This window comes from Trichophyton verrucosum, assembly GCF_000151505.1.
Source record: "Trichophyton verrucosum HKI 0517 chromosome Unknown contig00316_1.f1.exp, whole genome shotgun sequence".
Classification (NCBI taxonomy): domain Eukaryota; kingdom Fungi; phylum Ascomycota; class Eurotiomycetes; order Onygenales; family Arthrodermataceae; genus Trichophyton; species Trichophyton verrucosum.
Genome location: NW_003315436.1, coordinates 1 through 27,758, shown reverse-complemented (window position 1 = coordinate 27,758; position 27,758 = coordinate 1). Strand labels below are relative to the sequence as shown.

Genomic DNA, 27,758 nt, shown 5'->3' with positions numbered 1-27,758 from the left:
CACACACACTGAGCTGCCGTCTTCCGCATCTTCGCAAGCACGGTGATTGGGCCAGCAATCTTTTCATCCTGGGGCAAACCTGCACAGGCCTGCAGGCCGCGGAATCCGTTCCATCCCCACAGGGAAACAAGGTAACTCTGTACTCCGTCGATGGCTCAGGGGCCACACTCCTGAATGCGCCTTTTTATGCTCGCGGGCTCATTCCGCCCCTATATTTCTATATAGCCTCGGTCGAGTCAATAATATGGAGTTTTATAGTTACTCGGGGGCATCGACGGCCAGGTGTATATTTGTAGCGATGACTCCACCGGTATTCTCTGATGTCTGCCTGCTCGTCAAGGGATCGAGTTGTACGGAGCTAGCTCCGGCCTGTTTGCCGGGGGGAAAGCCTTGGGTAGCTCTCTAGTCGTGCTTCGTCGTTGCCTTCGTGTGGCTGAAATGGCGTCCATAGCACGGACAAGACACCGAGTCGCTAGCGCCCAGATAGCCCGTTATATCAGTGACTATCTAGAATCCTCTTATATCAGTAAATCAAAAAGATCCTGTTAATATAAGTAATTAATACTCCATACAATGTGCAATAATACGCGGAGGAGGAGATCAGCGATTAACACATGCCATAATCCACTCGACTTAGTCAGCAAGAATTGGCCAAAGCGTTAAGGAGGCTGCTGAGTAAGTCTAATCTTAATTTGCTTAGTCAGTCTTGGGTTACTAATCAGCTTAGTCATCATAGTTCCTACCAATACGAAGGGAGCATCAAAAGATATTATTATTGTCGAAGATACAACTACTCCGTACATCGACCAGAGGGATTATCCTGTCTGCAGCCAAAGAAAGGGACTTTCCTTAAGCTCAGCGGCTTGATAAACAGCTACGAGACTGATACTTTCTCTAACACAGCCGATAGATATTCGAATCCAAGAAAACCTTCAACACGGTCGACAGCCCACACAGGCAAGCAACAAAACGTTCCCAGAATAAAGCCACTGAAAAAAGTGTAAAGAGAGGACTGTTGAGGACGGTCAGGGCGTGGATGTGCTTGGTTTGGGTTTTAATCTTGAAGCAGGCCGCTCATTTATTCTTGGTCCGGCTGTGCTGCCAGTGAGGCTATACAAGAGAATGCGCCAATTCTGAATCTCTGGTTCAACTTTACAGGTATCATGAGATCCATTTGGTCTCTTAATATTGTATGGGATTTACGAAGTGCCTTCAAAAGAAATGATTAAATTAGTTACAGTCCTCTGACTCTGTAACTAGCTAACTACTCTAGCCTCAATGCTGAAAGTTCACATACAGTTTCTTCTACTGTGTCTCAGAACCCTACTGGAAGATACATGTCGTATTCAGCATAATTAACTAGCCCTGGGCATAAGAGTGGTCAGGGGATGAGGAATAGCCGGTGAGCCTCTCGCACTAGAGTTAACTAGTTAGTTAATTCAGAATGTGAACGTCGAGATTCGCCTATAATATTAGTTTACCTAGGTAGCTCGTCTACCGGCGCCCCCTCAGCGAATTACCGACGAGCCGGCGGCGGCTTGGTTTGGTAGGTGTTCGTGTAGTTATAGGCGCCGGGTTCGCTGGCGGTTTGCTCGGTCGATGTCAAGGACGACCCCAAAAAGAAGAGAATAGCCAGATATCACCAGCGGAAACAGGCTCACGATGACCAAGACGCAGTGGCAGGCAATCAGCGCGGCAAAGCAAAAGGCCCTGCTCGCCTCGATTCCTCCAGAATGGCTGATACATGCTGATATCCTGCCACCGGACTCGCAGCTGGACGTCTCAGCCTGGCCTGAAACCTCTGGATGGTTCACCAAGGCTGAGCTCGAGATCACTTCTTCTCCGGCAGCTGTCATACTCGAGAAGACCGCTTCAGGGTCATGGACGGCGGAGTCAGTTGCTCGGGCGTTCTGCAAAAGAGCTGCGGCTGCTCACCAGCTTGTATAACTATACCATCACCCTTAGCCAAATCAACTGCAGGAACATCCAGGTTAACTAACTGGCGATACTAGACAAACTGTCTATCAGAGACTCTGTTTCCTGAGGCCATCAAGACTGCTCAGGCACTTGATACCCATCTTGCAGCCACTGGCAAGCCCCTGGGGCCGTTGCATGGCCTTCCTATATCTATCAAGGATAACTTCAACATCGCTGGCAAGGACTCCACACTCGGGTTCACAGCCTGGGTCGGGCAGCCGGCAACGCATAACAGCATATTGATAGATCTGCTAAAGGCAGCCGGGGCGGTACTCTATGTCAAGACAAATGTGCCCACGGCTATGATGATTGCGGAAACTGTTAACAACGTCTTTGGCCGGACCACGAACCCCTTTAACCGTCTTACCTCTTCTGGAGGCTCTTCAGGAGGCGAGTCGGCTTTAATAGCATTCCGAGGGAGCCCCCTTGGAGTTGGCACTGATATTGGTAGGCTGTCCATTATTAGCAACTTGCAATCTTAACTAGACTAATCTATCCCAGGCGGATCTCTGCGTATACCTGCCGCTCTCACAGGAATCTTTACCCTGAAGCCCTCTTTCGGCCGTTTCCCTAACTTCAAGACCAAATCTGGTCTTGCGGGACAAGAGTCAGTAACCAGCGTCAATGGTCCCATGGCACGAGATCTACGCTCTATCTCTCTCTGGGCCGAAGCAGTTGTCGGTTCTCAGCCATGGATCACCGACCCGAAATGCCTTCCTATTCCATGGAGAGAAGTTGAGCTCAAAAGAAGCCTGAAAATAGGCATTCTATGGAACGATGGCATGGTTCGGCCCACTCCTCCTGTCAGAAGAGCTCTGAAAGAAACAGCAGAGAAGCTGAGGCTGGCAGGTCATGAAGTTGTTGACTGGCAACCCATCGGCCATGCTCAAGCTGCCGATATACTAGTATGAATAGCTATCTCCTTGTTCTCATTTTCACGTTAACATCCACCCCGTCTAATGTAACTATAGGACCGCTTCTTTCTCTCTGATGGTGGAAAGTCGGTTGAAAAACTGCTTGCAATGTCTGATGAGCCTATCCGACCTGAGATGGAACGGTATGGCCGTGCAGTTGACCATGGCGTATATAACTTATGGCAACTCCATCAAGAACGAAATACCCTACAAAAGGACTACTTAGACCGATGGAACACACTAGGACTCGATGCTATATTGGGTATGCTTTTTCTTCAATGGGTACTCGAATCTCTTAAATACCATGCTAATCCCCCGAAATAGCCCCAACGGCACCCTTTGCTGCCGTCGAACATTCTAAATTCAGGCATGTCGCTTATACGGGCGTGTTCAATATTTTGGACTATTCCTGCATATCATTCCCATGTAGAGTGGCCGTTGATCAAGCCGTTGATGTCCCAGCAGTTGGGGAAACACCACTCAGCAAGGAAGATGCTTTGGTACAGAGTGAATGTATGTCTTTCCCCTAACCTTACCGGCTTCCAGCCAGGTTAGTATATCACTAACGGTTTTTACACTAGACAACCCTGGTGTCATTCACGGGATGTCTGTCAGCCTTCAACTAGTTGGGCGCCGGCTCGAGGAAGAGAAGGTGGTGAAGATGTGTGATGCCATTTTACAGGCACTATGATCTACGACTCCAAGATTTGTTACATTATTTGTCGGCAATATACACTCCTGGATCTGATAGATGAAGTGATAGAAAGGTGTATCAGTGTTTCCAATATGGTTTCCACCTGCTACAATTTTGGTTATGAACTTTTCAGTATTGTTGGATCAAACTAGTATCTCTACTACATGCTATCGAAAGAACTAGATAAAGTATTTTTTTTTCCCTTTTACTTTTCTCTTTTGGCGAGGATGTAGGGTACGGAGAGTTGGCTTGGGGCAGTATAAGGGCTAATACAAGGTGGGTATGTATGGGAGGCACGGCCTTCGCCATTCAAGACGAAGTTATTATAAATAGAACACGGAGATTATAGAAGTCTGTGCCACTTTATTATGTTTTTGCGATGCAAGTGCTTTGGGCAGACAACATTGCATGGATGGTTGCGTTGGGCTTGAGGTGGGCTTTGGGACCAGGGGCAAGGGAGGAGGTAAGCGGTGGGCAGTGGTGATATACGAAACGCCGCAAAGGGGTCGGTTGAGATGTGTGAAGGCATCGAACAGGTAGATATGGGGAAATCCCACGTTTTGCCGTAAGAAACGGATTTTTGGTAAATACACTCGGGAGGCAGACTCGATTTGAAGTACTGGGGAATTGTGGTTCGAACGTGGATGAATGGAAAGGCGCAAAAAAGGGGGTGGGAATGAAGGGGGAAAAGTTGCGGACAATGAGATAGGAAAAGGAAGAAAAAAGAAAGAAAGCGACGCCTGTATGGATGGAACCTGCTTGGGGGAAATGTTAATGCAAGGAAATACCAAAAATAAGAACACTCAGGGGGTTACATGACTGTGAATCTTGTGTATCATGATATAACGTTCATTACAAAGGTAAGAGCAGGAGGAATCAACGATGGGGATAAGTAACATGGCAGTTAAATCTGAGGAGAAAGGAAAGGCAAAGAAAGAAATAGATAGATAATAAAAAAAAAAAAAATTGGATGCACAAGGAGTGGGTTCAGGAAGGCAGTCAAGATGATAGAGGGAGAAAAAGATACCATTTCTGCTGAGTGGCAGGACTGCATTGAGAGCTAAGTGGGAAACAAAAAATATCTTTTACCATTTGAGACGGCTTTTACATATCCATTGAATCGCCGTTAGCAAAGTTGAAGGTGCCGGTAGGCTGCTGGTTGGTACCAAGGGCGAATCCAGTCTGTGTTTGCTGGGGGGCAAGCTCATCAATATCGGCACCGGCTTCATCGTCATCAGAGAAATACTTCTCAATGATGTTGTATGCCTTCATGTAGATCTCCTCATTGGCGTTGTTCTGGCTGTCGTGGATCTTCTCCATACCACCAGCCTCCTCAATGAAGAGTGCGTATCGGTTGATGTTAGCTTCGGGGCCCTGGCCAGCCTCCTTGTCCATCTCACCGACCTTAAGGATGTTTTCTAGGCCATCAAGGGCAACCTGAATGATCTTGTTGTCGGGGCAAGAGAGAAGGTCGCAGAGAGGCTTGATGCAGCCTTGGCTGACGAGGTAGCGGATCTGGTCTGGCTTCTGGAGACCACCAGAGGTGGCGTTCGAGATGGCCCAGCATGCCTCCTTACGGGTCTTGAAGTCTCCATGGGATAGCAGGTGAATCAATGGTGGGATTATGTTGGCATCGATGACAGCCTGGATCTGTGCTGGGTTGCCAGCGGTAATGTTGGATATGGTCCAGCAGGCTTCCTTGCGGATACCGTCCTTATTCGAGCTCAAGAGAGAGAGCAGGGCGGTGAGTGCACCGCAGTTGATGATGACCTGGGTTTGGATGTCGTCGCCGGTGACGATGTTGCCCACTGATCGTAGGGCAGGGGTCTGGACAGATGTGGAAGCGTGCATCAAGAGCTCGACCAAACGACGGGGGATGCCGGCCTCGATAACGGCCTGGATCTTGTCATTCGGGCCATCAGAGAGGTAGGAAATAGCCCAACAAGCATCGATAAGCACTTCATCATCAAGCATGTAGATGAGCTTGGCCAGAATTGGAAGGGCTGGTGCAATCTAGAGAAGAGTTAGTCACATTGTAACTGCAGGATAAACAAAAACAAATGAATCGGTGGGGGTCATCGTACGGTAGGCCAGTCTGGCTGAGGAGTCTTTCCTCGACAGAAGTTGCTCAGGGTCCAGGTAGCGTTGCGGAGCATGGTCAGCTTTCTGCCATCGCCCAGCAAAGTGAGCAGTGGACGAAGAGCGCCGGCACCAAGTACAAAGTCACGGCACTGAGGGCTGTCACCAGCGATATTTCCGAGGGCCCAGACGGCCTGCTCCCGCACATCAGGCTCGTGGCTGCTGAGGAGTTCAACGAATATCGGAACGGCTCCAGCTTCGATAACGACCTGGGTCTGCTGCGCGGATCCAGAAGCGATGTTGGTCAGGGCCCAGGCGGCTTCGAACTGGACCAAAGTGTGAGGAGATCGTAGAAACTCGACAAAACGGCTAACAACACCGGTCTCGATAACACGTTCAATTGGAGGGTTTCTCTCCTTGGAGAGTAGTTTTCTGAACTTGGTGGTGGACTGAATCTGCAGTTCGATCTGGTCTGAAAACACGCCCTTGACCATCTCTGGGAGCTCCGCATCCAGCTGGTATATGTCAGTAAGAGTTCAGTTCCAGCCTCATGGTATATGAACAATAACGATATCTGATAAGAATAGTAATAACATCGTGGTATAGCCCTCCATGATGTAAAAAAAAAGGCCAAAAGGGACGTCAGGGGTGTAGATAGGTGTTTAACGCCTCTAAAAAAAAACACGTTCAAAGGGGTGTCAAAAACAGGGCGGGCATACCTCAGTTTCGATAGGACCAGCTTCATCGTCACTGTCTGCGAGCATGCCGCCATCACTGGCTCCTATCCCGGCGCCAATACCTCTTCGTTTGGCGAGATTCTCTTCTCTCTTCTGCTTGCGGATCTCGACCTGCTGCTCCTCGCGGCGACGACGGAGCTCATCCTGCTTGAATGTGCCCTTTGCCTTGAACTGGGTACGACGATGCTCGGGGATGTAGCGTTCAGCCATGATGGTGGTCGCTTCGATGCTGTTTATCTATTCCACGGCTGGTTCTTGCGGGTTGTTTATTAGTGAGGGGCTGTCCCTGTCACAAGATGTGTGCTTTTTTCTGGCCTGGATCGCGAGTCAGCTGCAAGAATAAAACGACCAGAGAGCGACGGGCGTAGGAGAGACGAACAGCCTGGCGGGAGACGAGACGGCGCGGAGAGCAAGACGGTCGACAGCGGACGTTGGGCGTTGTGAAGCGAAGGGAGGAGGAAGAAAGAAGGCGAGAGGAAGAAGAAGAAGAGGTGGTGGTGTTTTTTTTTTTTCTTTTTGGGTGTTTTTCTTCTTCGGTGGGCTTTGGCTTGGCTTTCACAGCTTCTCTCCACCACCAAGTTTAGCTAAGACGAGGTTAATCAACGACTTCACCGGACGGCAAACAACGTCTGGCGGACAGGAAGAAACGGCGGACAGAGAGCTGGAGACGGAGACGAGGCAGCGAGCGCACCGATGAGGACGCCGCTAGGGCTTTAGACGAGCTCGAAAAGCGCCTGAACGTCTGAATGGCTGCACAGCTGCGTCTCGACCACGGTTGAGCCCGAGTTAACCAGCAGCTACAACACAGCTACAAACAGTACAAACAGTACAAACGACGGGCAAGTGCAGGAGATTGAGAGGACGAGACGATGGACCGACGGCCTCCTGGCTTCGATGATGTGGCTACGGCGCAGTCAAGGCCATCTGGTGCCGTCAGCATCATCGCCGTCGTTGTGGATGCTCTCAGTCCGACCAGGACGTCAGGCTCATCTTATATGTCGACCTTCACGGTCAAGGACCGCGACGTTGGCTCTGGGCCATGGGGAGGCCTCAAGGTAAAGTACTTCCATGATAACAAGGATCATCTTCCAGACCCTGATGTAGGCGATGTCATTTTGCTGCGGAATATCAAGGTGAGTATCGATACCAGTATAAATGTCTCTCTAGGGTTAATACTTTTGGTAGCGTGCTAATTCCTCCTAATAGTCAAGTATTGTCAGGGGCGAGCGTATGCATGTGTCTCCGAACCACGAAAGCGCCGCCTGGGTTCTGTGGAAACGAGATAACTCCAACAAGACGAAGCCTGGGTGCTTCAAGCCAACCAGAGAAGAGAGTGAGTATGCGTCACGGTTGCTGAAAAATAATGGCTCTGCTCAAAATATCTCCCAGAGCCAGCACGGTGGAGATGGCAAACAGCATACCTCGAATTCGACTCCGAGCCAGAAAAAAAAGGGTGTGCTCCCGAGCCGCAAGTTCTGCCTACTCAAGGATGCCGAATTTTCGAAATTTATAGACATTACCGGCGAGGTTGTCAAAACGTTCAGGGAAGCTGATGATAGGTTCATACTTTACGTCACTGATTATACCTCCAATGAATATCTTTTTAATTATATACAGCCATCTAACGACATGGACGATGATGACGGTCCGTATCAATACATTAAAAAGGACAAGGACAAGCAATGGCGTGGCCCCTATGGGAGAATGACTATCCATATAACACTCTTCACCCCGCACGCTGAATACGCTCGAGAACATGTCAAGGAGAAGGACTATGTTACTCTCTATAACGTGCGCATCAAGGCGGACAAATTTTCTGGCCGGATGGAAGGCGCCTTACACACCGATCAGAAATACCCTCACAAAATACAAGTACATATTATCAACGATACAGAAACTGACCTGCATTTCGTGGAGTTAGTTAAACGAAAAATGCAGTATTGGAAAAAAATACGTGTAGAACTGCCCAATAACTTCAGTGAAAATAATCAATCACGAAAAGCGCCTGGCTCTGACCCTGTCAGGGACAGGAAAAGGAAGAGGCAGCAAGAGAAACGGGAGAAACTAAAGGAAGAAAAGAGGAAGAAGAAGAAAGATTCTGATCAGCCAGATTTCCCTCGTCTGGTCCAGACGAAAAGGGATGAGCTAAATCCTCATAGTATGTATTTTGCAAACCTTTCTACATGCCTATCAGTCGGTCAATCTAATGACCACGGAACAGTACGCGCATCAAACCCTGCCATACCTTGTCGATTGATCAGAGACATTCTAGACGCCGATACCCATGCATACAAGGGCTGTGATGGTGTAGAATTCCAGTTACCTTTCCAAAACGTCCGCTACCGCTCCTCTGTCCGCGTGGTTGACTATTTCCCCCATAACCTAGAAGATTTTTCTGTTTTATATAATAGAGACCTCGCCCTCCTCTCTGGCGATACAGACGACGTATCTGACGACAGTGACTCTGACGCCAGCCGGTGGTGGGAGTGGCGATTCTGTCTCCTTGTTGAAGACGGCGGTCCAAACATTCCTCCTCTCCCGCCGGGACAGACGCGTGAGCGCATGCCGCTCTTTGTCTGGGGCTCTGATGCAGAGTTTCTGCTACAGATGGACGCCGTTAAGTACGCTATTGCTGATATCACATTCTACCCCTGACTAACCATATCACTAACTTGTATATCTAGCCTACGTGACAACTCGGATGCACTAGCTAATCTCCGAGAGAAGCTATTTGTTCTATGGGGTGACTTGGAGGAGCGCAAAAGCGCTGATATAGATGCTTTCTATTCCGGAAAAGCAGATACCGTCTCTACAAAACCTTTTACCTGCTGCATTAAAGAGTACGGTGTCAAGACTGGAAACAAAGAGACCGACCCTATTTCCCTGGGGTGGGAAAGACGTTTTCAGATGTTCCAAACTGCCATTTCGTGATCCTTATGTGCCGGCCATTCTTTATTTAGCGAGTTTTCTGCTTTGTCTTGGTTATCGATATACCCCTTTGCATGTCTCTGCGTTGTCTTTCATTTGCAGCATTCATTCTTGGGGGCCTATAAACAGTACCCTGAACTTTTTTTTTTATGTGCCCTTTTTTAATTATTTAATCATATTTTGTTTCATCTATTAGTTTGTTAGAAAGGTCAAAGGCCAATTCTGTTTTAACTGCCTGGTATCGTTATAATTAAAAGGCCCTGTTTGATAATGTGGAAGTAAAACTGCATATAAAAGAAAAAAGACCGAATTCAAATAACCTCACCCATAAAGGTACACAAGAAACGAATGAAAGCCCCCCGAGCAATCACATCAGACAGAACTAAGTAACTTGCTAAAAAAACGAATAGGAGGATATTCGAGACTTAACAGACAGAACAGAAACATATTGCGACCCCAATCAAACTTTGGTAAGCTTAACAATATTGGTATCAATTCCATGGGCGTCAGCATCAAATCGGCAATTTGATCCCCAGTAGCAATCTTTCTTTCCAGCCTCGCTGAGAGGACAGCGGTGACCGTAAATACAAGTAGCATCGTCACATTCGGTACCGAAATGGCAGGGTGTCATTCTAGCCACTACCTGCAACACCATTCGCTCCTGTTTTCCAAGCTTATAGTCATGGGTATGATAGCAATTTGGGTTGGGACAGTCGCCTAGAAGAAAAAATAAGTTGCATAACTTCAACTTCTTCACACGATTTAATTCGTCTTTGGGCGCGGCCTTAAAATCTATCCGATCGACTCTTTGTCCATACTTGTTGCGCTCAATAACTGGTGGAGACGGGGTACTTGGTTTGGATGGTGTTAAATCTTTGAATGTTGTACTTGCACTGGCTGCAATGGTAGATGCCCACGTTGCTGGCGTGGTACTGCTGCTGCCCGAAGTAGCCGAGGCAGCAGAAGTGGTGGCCGCTGTTCCGTTAGAGTTCGAGGGAGTTCTGCTCACGGCCCGAGGATTGGGGTGTCCAATATTTGATGATGAATATGAAGTTGAGGTGACGGCGTTTTCCCAAGTATGATTTGATAAGGGAGTTATTTTTGATTCCCGGAATAAGGTCTCAAACTTCGTCACTCTATACGAGCTTATGAGTGAGGCAAGCTCTCTCTCAAAAGGGAATCCCTCCAAGAGAGTTATTCTTCTTGTGAGTTCTATATCGGCTAAATTATCTTCAAGGAGACGTGCGTAACCGTTATCGTGGGAGCATCCCAAAAATATTTGTTGGCAATGGCAATTGTATAAATTCAGTTTTAGAATTTCTATTGTTATGAGAGCAGCTTATTAGTTTGTTTTTTTCGAGTAATATAACCATGATGGTAATGTGAGAATCTGGATAACTTGCCTGCAAGTTTATCATCTGCTCTATCCTTACCGCTCCCAACGTCGACAAAATCGAAGAGCAATCTGCCTCCGTTAAATCCACGAACGAAGTCCTCAAAGACAGAAGGTTTATCAATAATCCCAGCTTTAAAGAGAGTTTCCCCTAAACCTCGTACATTCGCATATATTCTCGCAACGATCTTCGGCGAATGAATATTGGTGAAGGTCTCAGATGTATAGTCACGTATAGCTAACCAGAGTTGATTCGCGGCGTCTTTTCCTCCTTTTTCTCCTTGCTGAACTAAAGAGTCTCGGAATATCATGCCATCTCCATCTAGAAGTGCAATTACAAAGGGTTCTTGGTCCTTTTGAGAACGATCTATTAGCTTTGGATTTAAAACACATAGGCTTACGGAGAGGTATACCATAGCAGTTTTAAACCTCGTCAACTGTTCCATAAGCTCCATTTCATGCATCTGCACTTCGCGATTAAATCTGGTTTCTCTGTCATGATCTAACCGCTCTCGCTGATAAGCATCTTCAAGCTCCGTAATTCTACTAAGTAGATCCTGCAAGACAGCTGAATTAGAATTTACAACATAATATACAGAATTGATGGAGGAATTGGGCAATTTTTTGGCTAGGATTCGAGAAAAAATAATACTAACCTCTATCAAAAGATTTTTGGTCTGTTCGATAGCCTTCAATTGCTCGTACCGGTTGAAGAACTCCTGAGCTTGGGCGGATACAGGAGCCATCTTCGAGCTCTTACAAAAAATATAAAAGACAGGAAAGAAACAGTGAATTCGAGAGGGACAAGGGAAATATATATAGCCCTCCAGAAGTAGCTTGATAAAGAAACAGAAGCCGCAGTGGCTGGTGGTATAAAGAACGATGCTTGCGGGCTCGTCTGTAAGCGCTTGCTTCTTCCCGTTTCGAAAAAAGAGATTAGCGCGCTAATTAACTAACTAATCAATTGGCGACTATTGAAGCCGCGCGGATAAGCGCTTGCTGACTCAGCGATCGCGATTCTGTATACGTGGAGAAAATGCGTAAAAAGCCACAAGACCAAACATCGCACCGAAACTCGAACTGCTCACGACCTCCCCTCCTCCTCTTCTTCCTTCTTGCCGGTCTCCCTTTTCTCTGTTGTGGCCGTTTCCTGGCGCATCTGCCGTCAATATGGGCAAATTCTCTTTTCTCTCCCTTGCGCTCCTCGCAGCCCAGTCCGTCTTTGTCAGTGGCCAGGGATCTGTATGATATCTAAACCCCAAAAGCAAAGAGATGTGACCAATAGTTAACAATAATTGCTAGGCCGGGACTGAGGAAAACACTGAGGCTCCAGCCAATGTACCCAAGCTGGGAGTAACAGTATCAACGACATTCCCCAATGCTGAGGTGTTCGGGGTCAAGCTTGTCAACGGCCAGCCTACCGAGGCGCTTCTCCATTTTACCAACCCAGATCCTGAAACCGTAACCGTCAGCGTTATCGGAGGATCCCTTTGGACAATTGAAGCTCCAGGGAAGCTCCCCGTTAACGTCCGAAACCTTACTGCAACTCCATACGGCATGGACATCCCCGCTGGAGATCAAATCTCTCTTCCCTATGTCTTCACCAACGACATGCACCCTCAGGATTTGACATTGAACCTTGCTGCTGTGATCAGCGATAGCAAAGGAATTATGCATCCGATCACTGCTTACAACGGCACTGTTAGTGTTGTAGAGCAAGATACCAGCATTTTTGACCCTCAAGTGTAAGCTTCTAATGCCTTTAGTCCCCGGGGTAATGATCCTGCACCTTCCTCGTTGTAATTTCTAACGTATATGATTGTTAAACAGCCTCTTCCTCTACCTCTTCCTCCTGGCCTGCGCAGCAGGCTCTGTCTACTTCTTCTACACCCTTTGGATTGCACCTTACTTCCCTCAGAAGCGCAAGGGTGGGAAGGGATCTGATCGTGCCCGAAAGTCAGCCGGCGTTTCTTCTTCTGTCGACGCTACAGATCCGGCTTCCACCGAAGGAACCCCTTCGACCAAGACTTACGATACTGAGTGGATTCCAGCTCATCACATCAACAGACCTGAAGCACGAAAGGTCAAGTCTAGCGGAAGCCGTGTGAAACGAGCTTAGACATCGTTTTGATAACAGACTCAAAGTTCCTTGGATATAGAAACATATGTTTTAGCTGCTTTTAAAGCAGGTAGAAAGCCTTGAGCACCCTGGTATTGACTGGCTAAGAACGACATCCGTATACAAAAGCTATCTTTCCAGTTGGAGTCCTATGGGGGATATATATCTTCCTTGCAATGTACTTTCAGCTGTTCCGCATTATTCGGCTTTCATATATGCTAAACCATTATGCAAATGTATATTATCTTATCTTTCAGTTATCTAGGCTAGCATTTCTCCGTGATAATTCGTCGCAGTGCTATTTGCATCATGACACGATATGAAAATTCACCTCAAATCTATTCCCCTTTTTATATACTACGGAAATTGTTCTATCTGCCAACCAATAGCGCTTATCCAAAAAAAAAAAATAGTAATAATGAAGAATACCGGATAGTAATAGGCTTATAAATCTTGCCCGTTAAGTAGGACGAGGTGGCGGACGACATCAATCACTTCGTCTTCCTCCACGTTGAGACCGGGATTATCAACCTTTCGTCTCAATACTTCATCAAGCATCATTCTCAGCCGAGAAATCAGGACTCCGATTCGAGCCCAACCTCGGAGCCGGAGCCATTCGTCGACTAGCACGCCTCTACCGAGAGTGTCCAGTGTCACTTGCCCGGTGAATAACAGAAGGCCATAGGCATTAAATGCTATCAAAAGATTAATTAGCCGTACACCATAAGGGAATGGGTGTAAGACAAATACTCACGCGTCACGTCTCGTATGAAGACCTTACTTGTTGCCATTTTGGTGAAATAACTCACGTATTGTGCAGACCCAGAAAATACCTGGGCATCAAACAAGGTAGAACTGGGATGCACAAATACTCTGCCATTCTCCTGGTTAAAGTATTTGATCGTGCGAGCCTCGGGGTCAAGCTCGATGGTTCCAGTCATCGATGAAGCGAATTTCTTCTCGGGGAAGGATATCGACGCAATCTGAGGGTTAAACGCACCTGATATCAGGGCGCGAATTAAATGGGTGTTCTTGTTGTGACGATTCCACCGGCTTTCACAATCAGGATCCTTATAATCGACTGGCAAAAGCGCTGCATCTTTCAAAGACCCAAGGAGCTGAGCCCGGTTGGAGGAGATATCCTGCAGTGTCTGTGGAAGTAGAAACTTGTCCCGGCACCATACCTGGGCTTTCCGATAACCTTGCTCACGGATCTTGTCCGCCCATTGCTGGTACGCAGCGAGATCTGTCAAAAGATCTCCATCTCCATTGGAAAACGAACTTCGAGCCTCTTTGGCTTCCTCGCGGGCTTCCCTTGGACTTGCAAACGGGCTCTTAACTGTCAAAATAGCAGCGATGGTCAAGCATGCCTCGATACATCCAAATATCACACCATAAACCATCAATTTGGCACACCGCAAATCTGCCGGAATCATGGATAAATAGCGTCCAAGGGCAGTTAGCTGGTCATTGTCAAGCGCCCCCATGCGATGGAGCATATGCAAGGCTCCGCCCACAGCAACGTTGTCTGGAGGTGTGAGAGTGTTTGCAAGGAAGTCAGGTACATTTTGAATCCCTCTCATCGCCTTCACAGAAAGGCAAAGCTGCTCAAGGGGAACACGCCGGATTTCTGGCTCAGGACGGGATGCCATATTCTTCTCAGCGTTTCGAGTGTACAGTTTAAAGCAGGTACCGTTGCGGACACGTCCAGCTCGGCCTCGACGTTGCTTGCAAGCTGCTTGGGAGGCCCATGTTTCTTCCAGTCGTACTATGTTGTCGACTGGGTTGTATCGGGTCTCTTTGACTCGACCAGTATCTATAACGGCCACTATATCCTCGATCGTAATGGATGTTTCCGCAACATTTGTGGCCGCAATCACTTTTCTCTTTCCAGGCGGCGGTGAATTGAAGACTCGTTTCTGCTCATTTGGGAGCAATGAAGCGTGCAGAGGAAGTAGGTGGGCAAATTGTAAATGCTTCATGGAAGACAAGCATCTGTCTATTTCCATTGTTCCTGGTAGGAAGATCAAGATTCCACCCGGTTCATTTCCGAGCTGAGCATCAATGTGTTGAACAGTGCTGGATATAAGATCATAGTTGATTCCACTGCCCAGCTTCTGGATAGCTTTGCCCAGCGATTGTTCGCTTTCGTCAGAGCCCTCGTATGGCGTGTTTGAATCGAAGCCAGTGCTTCGGAGCACATCATCCAGATATATGTCTTCAACAGGGAACGTCCTACCCGGAATATTGACTGTTCCAACCTGTTTATCCCCACCAAAATAGTTGATGAACATATTGGCATCTAGAGTGGCACTCATCAGGATCAATTTCAGGTCCTTTCGGATTCTCAAAGCTTCTCTCAGTACGGCGAGGAGAAAATCAGTATCCAGACCTCTCTCATGGACCTCGTCAAGAACCACATGGCTGATATCGGCTAAAGCTTCAACAACACTTTCGCCGGCCGTTTGCAGACGTCGTAGTAGGACACCGGTGGTCATAAATGTGATCTTAGTTACACCTGGTTTTGATTTTGAATCTCCTCGAATAATATACCCAACATCGTCACCGACGCTTGAACATCGCTCTGCACTAACGCGATCGGCAAGACCTAGGGCAGAAATTCTTCGTGGTTGTGTGCAAACAATATTCGCGGATGAACCAAGGTCTCGCCGTATCAAATCGTCCAATATAAACTGGACACATTGAGTACTTTTTCCACTACCTGTCTCACCGGAGATAATTGTGACCTGGTGTGAGTGAACTTCGTCCAGAATTGCATCTTGGATATCCCACGCTGGCAGAGCTTGTCTTGCTTTGAGCATCTTCTGCTGCTCAGGTGTAGTCTGTTTGGCCTCCCAGCTACGTCGGATGTCATTATTAGCAGGGCCCTTAGGCCGTAGTGCCATTCCCCTAGCCGACTTTGACGTTGATCCTGGATTAGAGGTACGAGGTAAATCATTTTCGCCGTTCAAATTATCACCAGCCTCCACAGAAATGCTTCGTAATTTCCCGGGATTCTCCAAAATGCAAGGTAGGTTCTCATTCAGCCAGTCAATTATGTTAAAAATCATTGGCTCCCCTCTAAGATCGGCCATGGCATGTTGTATTGCTTGTCGTGTAGCACTCAGTCGGATATACGCAGGTATTTCCTTTGTGACAATGGCCACAACAGGAGGACTTTCGGGGTAAACAGCCCTCGCTGGGTTCCAGAAAGAGTATGTAATAGATGGTAAAGTCCCATGTTCAGACATGATTTGGCATGCGTTTTTAGATAGCCTTTCATATTTGGTATCAAAAATAGCCTCTAACGTTTGATGTTCTTCCTCCCAAATAGCATTACCGTTGACCGGACTTTCAGATTCAATATCAAGGTCTCGACTGTAAATCAACAGGTGTTGCAGGGCTTCCGCCGCAAGTCGTTCATCGTTTCCATACTTATCAAGAACTGAGCTGCAGAGATCTGCAGAGTATCCAGCAGCAGACAGTCGTTTTATTTTAGACTCTCGTGCAAGGTCGTTGCTTGCCAACGTTATGCCAGCGGTATATCCTTCCGGTAAACTCCACGGAGGAAGGTCATCTTCTGGTATATGGATAAGTAGCCATTCAAGAGCTTCCTCTCTATCTTTACATTCTGAAAGTGCTTCTTCAACATGGCGGGTTCGGAAGCCAAGCTTCACAAACTCATCCATCATGCTCCTTCTTCCACTTTCAGATATTTCAATCCCATACGGATTCCAGACAGCTCTCCTTCTAATCAGTTCTTCAACTCTCCCACGCACTTTATCACCCATATCAATTTTCGGCGCCTTTAGCCAGCGGCCCCCTGTATTCCCACTGCCGCTACCTCCACCTGACGATAGCCCCAGCTGGACACGGTCCTCTTTTTGTTTAGCTGGTTCCTTCGCCTTTTGTTCCTTCCGCCGTGTAAGTTCAGCGACGGCGTTATTCCTTTCTTGGAATGTCGTGAAAGGATCAGCTTCATACATCCAGCCATTTCCCTTTTTAACGTCTTCAGCCTTAAGTGCGGCAAACTGGTCTTTCCATAAATCACGAAAAGTTGGAGGCATCATCATATGCAAATTCCGCATGTTACATACTCGAAACAGAGCATATGCAGCAGCAAAGTGGCGGGCTTCCACAGCTGTCGGTTGTGTGCCTAATTTCCTGTGGGAGGGAGGCAGGCGGAATGGGGGTAGTGTCACTGTGTCGTTCGTTTTGGGGTTAACCTTTTTCAATATCACATCTGCTAGAAAGCCATCTGCGTTTTTAGTCTATTCCGTCAGTATCATCATGATAAAACATAGCAAATATCCAATATATAACAACTTACCATTGTGTACTCGGGCTTTGCCCACTTCTGCTTTTGACAATGCTCCGAGAGCATGTTAACAGGCAGTTTACCTGTCCATGACGCCCCGCCTATAACAGCCCTCACGGAGGGCTTCTTGGGTTCCTCTGGATTGTTCGCGGCCTCCCCTCCAGCATCTTTGCCTTTGGACTTAGCTCCAGCCTTCGATTTCTTAGCTTCGTTTTTCTCGCCCGCAGCAACAAAGTCAGATATGGAGATCTCTGCCGGCTGCGAGCTCGAGGATTTCTTGGGCCCAGCACGATTCCCACCGCCCTTTTTTGGGCCCATGATCCTGAGAGCGCGACGAAGAATCAGCTGCTGTTTGGCTGAATATCAATCCTCAATCCTCCCTCGAAAAGCAAAGAAATTGTGTCGCGAATTTTGGCTTAGTCAGCGATAGATAACCTTGATAAGCACGAAACGATAAGCGATAAGAAAAAGAAAATACAGCAAAAAGTCGTGATGAATGAAATCAGAAAACATGCATATTAACCTCCTATACCGTGTGTCATACCAGATCACATATTCTGAAACCATGGGTTGAAACAGCGCTCCCTTCCCATAACTCCCGCCAGTTGAATCATCATCGTACATTTCATTCATCCCCGTACTGTTCCCCTAAACGCCAAAACAAGCCCAACATGAGAAGCATGAACAACATTAAATATCGTAAAACATGCACCACACCAAATAAAACCGGCCTACAGAACCTTGGAAGTCGAGTAATCAGAATTGAAACTAAAAGGACGGAGGCCGAGAGAGAAAAAAGGAAGCGGCAAAGAGAACCCTGTCGCCGTAAGAATTGATGGTCCTATCCCCAAGTAGGGAATATGATATTTGCGAGACCGTAAGAATTGGATAGCATCGTCTGCGTTTCAGGTATGGAAGAGCTTCGTGAATTTCGCAGTGAGCACCAGGTAGTAATAAACGGGCTATTAGATTTGGTGGTAGAAGCCTCACTACTAGTGTCGGAGATGCTGTCACTGTACTGAAACGTAGGGAATAGGGACGGAATAATCTTTGACAGAGGAATCCGAACCATTGGCAGGCAAGCACAGATAATAGCTGTGTTGGCTTCGATTGTTGTCCATAACGTTGAAAGTGTCGTCCCCTCATTGACGTCGCTAGCCTTAGAAGACGTATTAAGGGTAAGCATGCGTGCAATAGAAGTCCCACAGACACTGGAAAGCGACAAGAGTTAGTCAGGTTATCCTTGGTTTTCACCATAAGGCAAGATACAGGAATACATACAATATCCCTAGTGCAAATACCAGATTCAATGCAAGTTTTTGGCGTCGGGGCAACTTCAACCCCTTAATGACTGGCATCGGGAGAAGCAAGATTATGACATCCGTCAAGGTGTGCAATGCCGCGTTTGCATACCAGAAAGCAGTAAGATTGACGCAAGTCCCTGGCAAATCTCTTGCCCAGGCTTTTGGGATCGGATCACACTGAAAAATCGTGACTATAAAGGTGGCGACTGTGTAAAGCATGATATAGACGAATAGGACGTCGCAAATAAGTTTGAATCGAAACCTCTCGGTATCAAAGATCTTGCGGTATAAGAGCAGAATTGAAAGCTTCGTCATGTTTATAGTCACTCTATAAAGCATTTGCAGGGCAAAGTATAGCTACAATGGTGAAGATGAGTCAGTCTAAACATACATAAAGACACAGTTATTAACAGCAACTGACCTCAAGAGCTATTTTCAAGTCATCCTCGGGCACATCAAACGAAGGTCGCCCATAGCCATGATTAACAGCTATACGGAGGTTAGATACGTGGTATGGATATATTAGTTGGATCTGAAACGTACCCACAACGTTGACAACGTTCATGGCAACACAAATGATCTACATATATACATATCCAATCAGCAATTTGAATCTAGTACACAAGCCGGAGGAGACTTACCAATGATCCTATAATAACGAAATCATCCGAGGCCAGCTTCTTGCTTGTCACCAGCCGAACAATAACGCGGTTTACCACAAGAGCAACTGCAACGCTCGTCATGGCAATATCAATGATAAACATGCTAGAAGCTGGTCCACCGAGTCCAAACGACCGCGCCGAAAGGGCGACGGGAGCCGTTAAGTGACCAAGGATCGGTGCCATTTCAGTAAAAAACAAAAATATACAGAGACAAGGAAGAAGGTCGCACTTGATGGAAATAAAAACAAAGCAGAAGCAAAAAGAAAATGAGAACAAGCTGGCAAAGAACAAAACACAGAGAGCAAAGTAGACTTGTTTGAAGCTTAGAGGGAGAAAAGTAGAAGAAAGAGAAGAGAAGTAGAACTAGGATATAGAAAAAAAGCAGCACAGAATCTGTTTTGCGTCACGTATTTACCCTATAGTCTAGACAAGAGTGCGGAGATATAAGTGGGTATATATGCGCGTGAACCCAGCACGCGTCAGCAATAGGAAATAGAGATATCAAGGAAATAAGAGAGATAAGAAGAGCATCAAGCTCATACGATGAGGCTGAAGAGGAGAAAGGAAAGAAGGGTAATACATAATGACTTTGATGAAACCCTAGATGCGAACAATTACATATTTATCAGGGCGCTGGCTATCTTCTTCATTAGCTAGTAAGTGGTTAATTGTTACTAGAAAAGTGTTCCTTTCAATATATTTAAAGGCATCTGAGGCAGTGAAGTACAGATCTTCTTGCTGCCAACAAGGAAAATATACGCATGAGGGGGAAGACCCATACGCAGAAAGGTATCTGAAACAAGCGTTCGGCCCAAGCTTGAAAAGACTCGAGATATCAGAATGGCTTCGTCTTCCGTGGGGAATAAGAGATAGATATGGTGCTCATTTGAAACAGGCACGCATGCCATGGCTCGGACCAGTCCGCAGCAATGTAGTACACCAATAGGCTAAGGGAGCCGACAATCCCGACTATAGGATGCTAACGACAGGATCTGCCGTGCAGAGTTTGTCCCATTATGCAGATACTTAGCTTCGGGGGCCGCAAGAATTTGCTTATGAAAGGATGACTCCATAACATGCTGACGCTGGTGGGTAAAGGGGCCATTAGAGATAGGCAAATAAAAGGCCAAATATTCCTGTTAAGCCTTACACAGAAGCTGAGGATATCAAGTCCAGGGTTATGGAAAGGTGGGTATAAGCCGACTCGTACTACCATGCTGGAGAGCCCAAACTTGACCGCGATATCTGCATTTCAAAGCCGTTGGCATCAGATGCTGTAAATGGCTCTAAACCAACTGATATCCGGTTTCATCGAATAAAGGGAATTGTATGGAAAATACGGCATGATAACCAGTAGGAATTATTGAAATAGATTATGAAATAAAGAAAGAGAGCCCACATATGAAGGATGAGGCCTGCTCAGCCTTAAACTAAGCACCTGCATGATGATCATCATTCCTTAAGGCGCCGAAGGCGAGCAAACCATAAATAGAATCACAGTATGTTCGGCCTTCGCTTCAAGCTAGGCTGTAGCAGGATAAAGAGTATGATATACCCCCTCGACCCTGGTAGAACAGGCTGAAATTTCGCTGATGCGCCTCAGATCACACAAGGCAAGATACGAAGGTGTTCCTGTTCTGTCGTTGTTGGCCTCTTGCAGGAAAACATACAGTCACGTGCTGGTCAGATGACACATTCAGGTAGTTAAAGTTGTGGCCCAGTGCCAAGAAAAAGCCGGCCCGGTTGCAACCTTAACTCGTGTATAAAAGTTAAAATCAGGGCTTTGGGGTTCGCGGGCAATGAGGGATCAAGTCGGACATACAGCCGCAGAAGTGTTCGACCAGAGATATCTGGCATTTAAAGTGGATAGATATTAACAGAGTACAATTTCTCTTTTACGCTATAAGGGTTAGTCGAGTCTACCGACTACCTGTCTGCGGAGAGCATGTTGTTTTATGGCAGAGTTGGCACTGAACCCCTTATAATAACGTACAGGAAGAGTACAACCAAAAATATTGATATGAGAGAATATTTTGTCAAGAGTACTCCTTAGGAGAAAAGCAATTATGTACGGAGTACTCCGTACATGCCTTGGACTTCACGAAGTAGCGCCTATCGAGAAGGCTTTCTTAACAGTGCCAAGAATATAATTTGATAATTGACTAACTAAGTAGTTAGTCCCTGGTATGTTTCCCGCAGGCTGCAGAGAAATGTTTTGAAGAGCATCGAGAAGATACACTTTATTTGCAGATTGGAGTCGAATAGACAGGTATGCTACGGACTTCATTAAAATCACACCTGTGTCCTATTAAGGTTCTTCGACGTCGGCCCTGGCCTCCTCCAACAGCAATCCCTTCAAAACTCAGCTTGACTCAGCCGCTAGAAGAGGAGAACTCCCCATATTATGACCCATATTGCTTCTACCCTGCCAAGCTGGGCGAGGTTCTACACGGTCGCTACCAGATTGTGAACAAGTTGGGACATGGCAGCAGGGCAACTGTCTGGCTTGCAAGGGACCTCTATCAGTGAGTGCTGGGATGATATTAGTATCAAATTTACTAATTTATCTTAGATGGCGCTGGCTCAAGGAAAAGTTCGTGGCAGTGAAGATAAATTCCAATAATGATACCCGTAAGATACCTGGGGATTCCGAAGTAGATATCCTCTACCATATTTCAGCAGCAAACCCTAAACACACCGGTTGGAATTTCATTCGCCAGATACTTGACACATTTCCACTCGAAAATCCCACGTCGAAGAAATCTCACTCATGCCTCGTCTTTGAGCCCTTGCGGGAAAGCCTTGAACGTTACTGTAGAAGATGGAATGATGGTGTGATGCCCCCGGAGATATTCAGAATAGTGCTCCAGATGATTCTCCAAGCACTCGACTATCTACATTCTGACTGCCACGTCATTCACACTGGTAGGTTTCTCTCTGTATATATATTACAAGCAATTTGCTAAACACAGCCTCAGATCTCAAACCAGATAATATCATGGTGAAGCTAGAGGATACTACTCTTCTCTCCCAGTCTGCCAGGGAAGAATATACCAACCCACTGCCTCAGAAGCACTACGAGGATGGGCGTATCATATATTGCTCTCGCAGAAATTATGGGCCATTAAAAAAGATTACCGGTCTTGTGGAAATTCTAGACTTCGACTTATCGGTTCGTGGCGATGGTCCTGTTACCCATGACGGATGTATCCAAGCAGAAATATACCGGGCGCCTGAGGTTGTGTTAGATAAGGGATACAGCTATAGCGCCGATATCTGGAGCTTAGGAGTCATGGTGTGTTGATATCTTGCCACCGCCATTTATCAGCCCTTGAGCTAACTGAAAAAGTTATGGGATTTCCTTGAGGGAAGAGCCCTTTTTCAAGATGTTGACCCTCTATATGTTGAGGATTATGACGATGAACGGCATCTCGCACTGATAACTGCACTCCTAGGCCCTGCGCCGAAAGACCTACTTGCCAGTGGCAAGCGGACATCAATGTTTTACAGGGCAGATGGTCAGTGATAGTCCAGTAGCTACTGTTTATAATTGATCGCAAACTAAGACACATGATAGGGACTCTGCGGAATCCATCACTGATCCCAAAGGACTTCACTTTCCAAAATACAATCTGCAATATGAGTGGAGAACGAAAGAAGAGATTCATCAACTTCGTGCAGCGGATGATCAAATGGAGACCAGAGGAGCGCAGTACTGCAAAGGAACTGCTCAGTGATCCGTGGCTACACGAGGACTTCCCTAACGAGTAAATCTGCATTACACCCACAACTGTATATATTTATAGAATGTATAATATTATAATTCTGGCTTATAATTCATGAAAAAATCCAATTCTACCCTAATACCTAATGTCAATGATGTACTAGGCTGAGATATATATGTCCCTGGACATACTAAGCAGGGCTGCTGGTTGCCCTCGACGCCTATATAGGCAGTGGATCGTGGTACCTCAGTCCGCAGAACCTTAGCCTACCACTATCTCTCGTAGGCTTCTTGATTGTAAGAAAAGAATGGAGTTAGTTTTTTATAGGAATTACGTTGTAGTCGGTATAGGAAAAAGCATAAGGAACCGTTCCTGAGTTTAACCGGTACAATGGTCGACGAACTTCGTCCACGATCCGGACCTGTAGGAGGTTTTTGAGTGATAGAAGTTCGATGAGCGTTAACTGTACCATGGAAGTTTAGGATCATCGGGCAATCCAGCGCTGGGGTATACGGATAGTCAACTGTGCATGCCGGATGTTACCCGGGGCTGCAAGTTAGATCAAATAGAAATATATTCGCATGAAACCCTAGAGTGTAAAAGCCATCCAGTAGCTAGGCATTAAGCAGAATATATCAATCAATCAATGGGTGAGCCCACATTAGGGGTAGGCAGGATGAAATTATGTTTTGACAGTATTCTCTCCGCGTATTCGTTCCGAAAACGGACTCAAGGCGCTTACAGTGATTTGGCCATTGATATATCGTCATTTGGAATTTGAGGCTTTGCACCAGACCCAATGGTCTCGTTATTCCCTAGCTGATTTGAACATATGCTCACCCTTTTAGCAGAATGGAATCATTTTCATCATCTTGCCGTAGGTATTTCTGTAACGTAGTCGGAGACCCGCTGAGCTCGACGTGGAAGACTGGAGGATCCTAGACACCATAGTATATTTGTGTTCTTGATTGAGGAAGATGATTGCACGATATTCACCACAGGACTGAAAGGAGGAGCGTTGGAGGTGTAATAGAGTTGATAATGCCGCATGCCTGGTATCTGGGTATTTACTACACATGGACATCACATTGCGAAGGTGGATTGATAGCTTCACCATTAGGTAGTTAGCGAGTAAATGAATTACTCCTTAACAGTGAGACGCTAAAAAATTTCACATTGCCACGGAAACTCCATAGATAACCATGAGGACAGCAGAGGTACACCTAAGATATCAAGAGTATCTCATTCAAGGTCATTGCTGACAGATATTCACTTGATTACGGCCTTTGACTTGCTCGGCTCTGGTGAATACGATGTTGCAAAGCCCGCCAACACTCGAGGAGAAGTGCCGGCTAATCGTCCCGGACATGCATTATGGAGCACTTGCCATCGCAATTCCGTATGCCGAGAACTAGCAAGACGACAAACTACTTGGCCGAACCGGAGGGACGAACTGATTCTTTTATACGGCGGAGTATGTAATGGAGAAGCGGTGCTCCCCGGGGCTTCTATTTGTCAGTTGTTAGTCAAATAGGAGAGGAGCGGGTGTGCCTGTCAGTCGGTGATACGAGGGTGGCTTGAAAAGAAGCACAAAGTCACGTATCGGGCCTGTCATGCCTGGGTTTCATGCAGGAGAGGTTAACGGCGGGAAGCTTGGCTGTCTTCGGGACAGGGGAGCGCTGTTCAAGCAAATATAGATCCTGCAGTCGATATATAACTCCTTGAGAGTGTTATAAGGTGCGTACGTCAACGTCAGTGTTATTATTATAACGAACCGATGAACATGGCAGGCTGGATAATCTCTCGTTTTGAATGTCTTGGAGCCAGCTCTCCGTTAATTAGAGGCTGATGGAGGTGGCTCCGGGCATGTTTGAAGTCGGACGAGCAAACATTGTAAACAGCGCCTCGAGTATTGTGATCGCCACCTTCTGCCACAATACCTTGCAAGGCCGGGGTTTGATATGAGGAATCGTAGAGGCCGGGATCGACCCGTTCAGAGCTCTCGGCCGGGGTAGGGCTCCAGCAGTGATGAACCTCAAACTGATCGACGCTCTAACTCGGCATCCCACGAGAATGAGGGAAGAAACTCGAATATTACTCCGTATTATGCCTTAAATACAGGCAGGGTGCCATGCCACTGGTGTAGGCATAAATATATATATACACCCTGCTATTCTCCTGGGCTACAGTGTAGTTATCCTGGAGAGAAAGAATTGCAGTGGAATCCGTGACCGTTGGGAGAACTCGAGAAAAGAAGAGCAAAAGACCCAAGATGCTGCGCCTCAACTCCCTAAGCAGCTCATGCCTGGCTACTCTGCTGGCCACCTACCTTGGTGCAGCCTCTGTATCTGCACAGTCGCCTCCTGAAAACCTCTGGCCGGTGCAGACATTCCAGAGTACAGATATCCAGACACCGTTTTTCAATGTGACGAAGAAAGGCCAAACAGAGCCGGGCTACATCTTCTTCAGTCCTAGAGATAAGGCTCGAAAGATTGGACATCCAGCTATCTTCGACGACAATGGTCAAGTTGTCTGGAAGGGGCCGGAAGACGCGAGCACATATGGCTTCAAGCCTCAGCTTCTTGACGGGAAACCAGTGATGGTCAGCTGGTTTGGATTTGCGAACGAGACTGGATTCGGGCTTGGATCTATGAGCATCTTCGACAGCTCGTATGAGAAGATCCACGAGGTGATTCTGCCCGGCGGCGATAACGAATACTACAAGACAATCTATGAGCCCATGAAGTTCCCATCGTACATGGACAACCACGAAGGCCAGATCACGGACCAAGGAACCATCGTCGTGACAGTTGTCAATGTCACCGAGGCAGATCTTCGAGCTGTTGGTGGACCGGAGAAGGGTTGGGTTGTCGATGGAGGCTTTTTGGAAATGGACATCAAGACCAACGACGTTCTCTTCCGCTGGAGTGCGGCCGAACACCTCGACGAGATCCCCGTCACCTTCTCCCTAAAGCCACTTGAGGGAGCTGGAACTTCATCCAAGGACCCATGGAATTACATCCACGTCAACTCCGTCTACAAGTCCGGGGATTCTTATATCGTCTCATCTCGATACTCCTGCAACATCTTCCTCATCTCCAAGGAGGGCAAGATTGTCTGGCGTCTCAACGTAAGTTGAAGCTCTTTTCTTCTGGATCTATGTATGTCCCTTGCACTTCCGAGCAACTAACTAACGGTCCGTTTTCTAGGGCATTGATGGAGGTGACTTCGAGCTCGGCCCCGGCACGAACTTCTGCTACCAGCATGAAGTCCGGGTCGAAGAGCACACCGTTGACAAGATCACGCTGACCACGCATAACAACGACAACGCCGACTTCACGCCAGACGACCAGACCAAGCCGACAACCGGCCTCGTGCTCGATCTCGATCTCAACGCCAAGAAAGTCTCTTTGAACCGCATGGTATGGAACTCTGAACAGCCCGTTGTCTCTCGGGCTCAGGGGAGCTACCAGGTGCTTGGCAACAACCACGTCCTGATGGGCCAGGGAGCCATCCCCGTGATAGAAGAGTACGATGCCAACGGCGCCATCGTCATGGACGCCCGCTTTGGCAACGACGGCGTCACGAACTGCTACCGCGCATACCGCAGCGCCTGGGTAGGTACGCCCAAGACGAAGCCGAGCGTCAAGGCCTGCGGCGCCGACCCGAACGGCGCGGTGGTGTTTTATGTGAGCTGGAATGGCGCGACGGACGTAGACTCGTGGAAGATCTTCGCTGTCTCAGACTCCGGCGAGGTCAAGGAGATAGCCAACTTCCCGAAGAACGGGTTTGAGACGAGGATGGAGCTGCAGAAGGCTGGCAGCAAGTTTGTCGTCCAGGCGGTTGGAGGGCCGAACGACGGCGTCCAGTCTGACGTTGTCATGGGCGAGAACTGCTAGACGTGTATATACCTGTGTTTATGACTGTAATTGTATATATTGTTATCATGTTAAAACCTACCGCCATCCGCGGCCTGTTGCTGCCAACTCCGACTCCGACTCTTGATCGTCCAAGATGGCCTCTTGTCGTTGTTTCGGATGTTGCGACTTTTCTTGTTACAAAGTAGACTGCTGACTAATCACAACCTCGGCTTGCTCTCGCAACTACTTCACAACATCTTCAACTCCAACTTCCCTTGCACTTCTCTATATGAAGGTCCACACTTAGGAGACGGTAATACTGGAGAGATGAAGATGAAGGAGAAGATGTTATGAAGTCTGCCATCTCCATACACTACTAAGCATAATGTTCCCCGTATCCTCCCTCTCCCCCAGCTTCCTTTTGTCCGATCCGCCCCGCCTGGCACGAACTCCTCGACGGTAGATGATATACATACTCCGTATCCACCGCGCTGGCCGCCATAAAATCATGAACATTTTTCAGATAACCAACTCCGGGAACAATCATACCACTTACTATCGCCGTCACGACCACCGGCTGAACTAGGCTGCGCGCCAGGGTTGCTTGCGTGTCTTCGCTTATACTCCCCAGCTCGCTGTCAAGGTCCCTCCAGCCCCTTAATCTGGCTGCATCCGCTGGAGGTGCAAGCAGGACGACGAGCCGCGCGATCCGAGGCAGCATCCCTGTTTCATAGCGACCAGTTCTAAATACACGTGCATCGTCGTTATCTTGGCTTTGCCTTCTGGGCTAGCAGAGGAAGGGCTTTTTTTGGGTTTCTTTCTTTTCTTTTTGCTCTAGTAACTAGTTGGTGATGGTGGGTGGGCTGGATGGTATGGAGTTGTTCCTTTCATGTGGACTCTTGCGTTGGTGGACGGGAGAGGGAGATTATTCGGACACTCCGTTGAGGTATAGGTACGGAGTACGTCGCTACTGCTTCGTACATGATGGCTGGCTTTGGGTTAAGGGCGGGTATTTTTTTTTTTTTTTTTTTTTTTTTTTTTTTTTTTT

The 27,758-nt window shown here is 47.3% G+C and overlaps 10 protein-coding genes across 10 annotated transcripts; 5 read left to right on the top strand and 5 right to left on the bottom strand.

Annotated features, from left to right (window-relative positions):
• Positions 1 to 1,662: 1,662 nt before the first annotated feature.
• On the top strand, positions 1,663 to 3,582 carry TRV_03912 (general amidase GmdB; the record flags this gene model as incomplete). The annotated part of the gene is made up of 6 exons (XM_003021918.1): positions 1,663 to 1,941; positions 2,013 to 2,424; positions 2,512 to 2,882; positions 2,949 to 3,153; positions 3,216 to 3,404; positions 3,473 to 3,582. The coding sequence occupies 6 exons, from the start codon at positions 1,663 to 1,665 to the stop codon at positions 3,580 to 3,582; spliced, it is 1,566 nt and encodes a 521-aa protein (XP_003021964.1).
• A 1,107-nt stretch (positions 3,583 to 4,689) lies between these two features.
• TRV_03911 (uncharacterized protein) lies at positions 4,690 to 6,158 on the bottom strand (the record flags this gene model as incomplete). The annotated part of the gene is made up of 2 exons (XM_003021917.1): positions 4,690 to 5,598; positions 5,670 to 6,158. The coding sequence occupies 2 exons, from the start codon at positions 6,156 to 6,158 to the stop codon at positions 4,690 to 4,692; spliced, it is 1,398 nt and encodes a 465-aa protein (XP_003021963.1).
• Positions 6,159 to 6,362: 204 nt separating this feature from the next.
• Positions 6,363 to 6,611, bottom strand: TRV_03910 (uncharacterized protein; the record flags this gene model as incomplete). The annotated part of the gene is made up of 1 exon (XM_003021916.1): positions 6,363 to 6,611. The coding sequence occupies one exon, from the start codon at positions 6,609 to 6,611 to the stop codon at positions 6,363 to 6,365; it is 249 nt and encodes an 82-aa protein (XP_003021962.1).
• A 659-nt stretch (positions 6,612 to 7,270) lies between these two features.
• On the top strand, positions 7,271 to 9,332 carry TRV_03909 (telomere-binding alpha subunit central domain protein; the record flags this gene model as incomplete). The annotated part of the gene is made up of 3 exons (XM_003021915.1): positions 7,271 to 7,534; positions 7,608 to 9,022; positions 9,086 to 9,332. The coding sequence occupies 3 exons, from the start codon at positions 7,271 to 7,273 to the stop codon at positions 9,330 to 9,332; spliced, it is 1,926 nt and encodes a 641-aa protein (XP_003021961.1).
• Positions 9,333 to 9,789: 457 nt separating this feature from the next.
• On the bottom strand, positions 9,790 to 11,468 carry TRV_03908 (CCCH zinc finger DNA binding protein; the record flags this gene model as incomplete). Its single annotated transcript, XM_003021914.1, has 2 exons — positions 9,790 to 10,541; positions 10,733 to 11,468. The coding sequence occupies 2 exons, from the start codon at positions 11,466 to 11,468 to the stop codon at positions 9,790 to 9,792; spliced, it is 1,488 nt and encodes a 495-aa protein (XP_003021960.1).
• Positions 11,469 to 11,892: 424 nt separating this feature from the next.
• TRV_03907 (uncharacterized protein) lies at positions 11,893 to 12,841 on the top strand (the record flags this gene model as incomplete). Its single annotated transcript, XM_003021913.1, has 3 exons — positions 11,893 to 11,964; positions 12,025 to 12,467; positions 12,553 to 12,841. The coding sequence occupies 3 exons, from the start codon at positions 11,893 to 11,895 to the stop codon at positions 12,839 to 12,841; spliced, it is 804 nt and encodes a 267-aa protein (XP_003021959.1).
• A 444-nt stretch (positions 12,842 to 13,285) lies between these two features.
• TRV_03906 (uncharacterized protein) lies at positions 13,286 to 17,477 on the bottom strand (the record flags this gene model as incomplete). Its single annotated transcript, XM_003021912.1, has 3 exons — positions 13,286 to 13,536; positions 13,623 to 17,112; positions 17,172 to 17,477. The coding sequence occupies 3 exons, from the start codon at positions 17,475 to 17,477 to the stop codon at positions 13,286 to 13,288; spliced, it is 4,047 nt and encodes a 1,348-aa protein (XP_003021958.1).
• A 1,392-nt stretch (positions 17,478 to 18,869) lies between these two features.
• Positions 18,870 to 19,227, bottom strand: TRV_03905 (uncharacterized protein; the record flags this gene model as incomplete). Its single annotated transcript, XM_003021911.1, has 2 exons — positions 18,870 to 19,043; positions 19,105 to 19,227. 2 exons carry the CDS (start codon positions 19,225 to 19,227, stop codon positions 18,870 to 18,872), a joined length of 297 nt encoding a protein of 98 aa, XP_003021957.1.
• A 2,169-nt stretch (positions 19,228 to 21,396) lies between these two features.
• Positions 21,397 to 22,896, top strand: TRV_03904 (protein kinase, putative; the record flags this gene model as incomplete). Its single annotated transcript, XM_003021910.1, has 5 exons — positions 21,397 to 21,650; positions 21,698 to 22,050; positions 22,098 to 22,420; positions 22,475 to 22,643; positions 22,703 to 22,896. The coding sequence occupies 5 exons, from the start codon at positions 21,397 to 21,399 to the stop codon at positions 22,894 to 22,896; spliced, it is 1,293 nt and encodes a 430-aa protein (XP_003021956.1).
• Positions 22,897 to 25,122: 2,226 nt separating this feature from the next.
• TRV_03903 (uncharacterized protein) lies at positions 25,123 to 26,749 on the top strand (the record flags this gene model as incomplete). Its single annotated transcript, XM_003021909.1, has 2 exons — positions 25,123 to 25,980; positions 26,060 to 26,749. The coding sequence occupies 2 exons, from the start codon at positions 25,123 to 25,125 to the stop codon at positions 26,747 to 26,749; spliced, it is 1,548 nt and encodes a 515-aa protein (XP_003021955.1).
• Between the last annotated feature and the right edge of the window lie 1,009 nt (positions 26,750 to 27,758).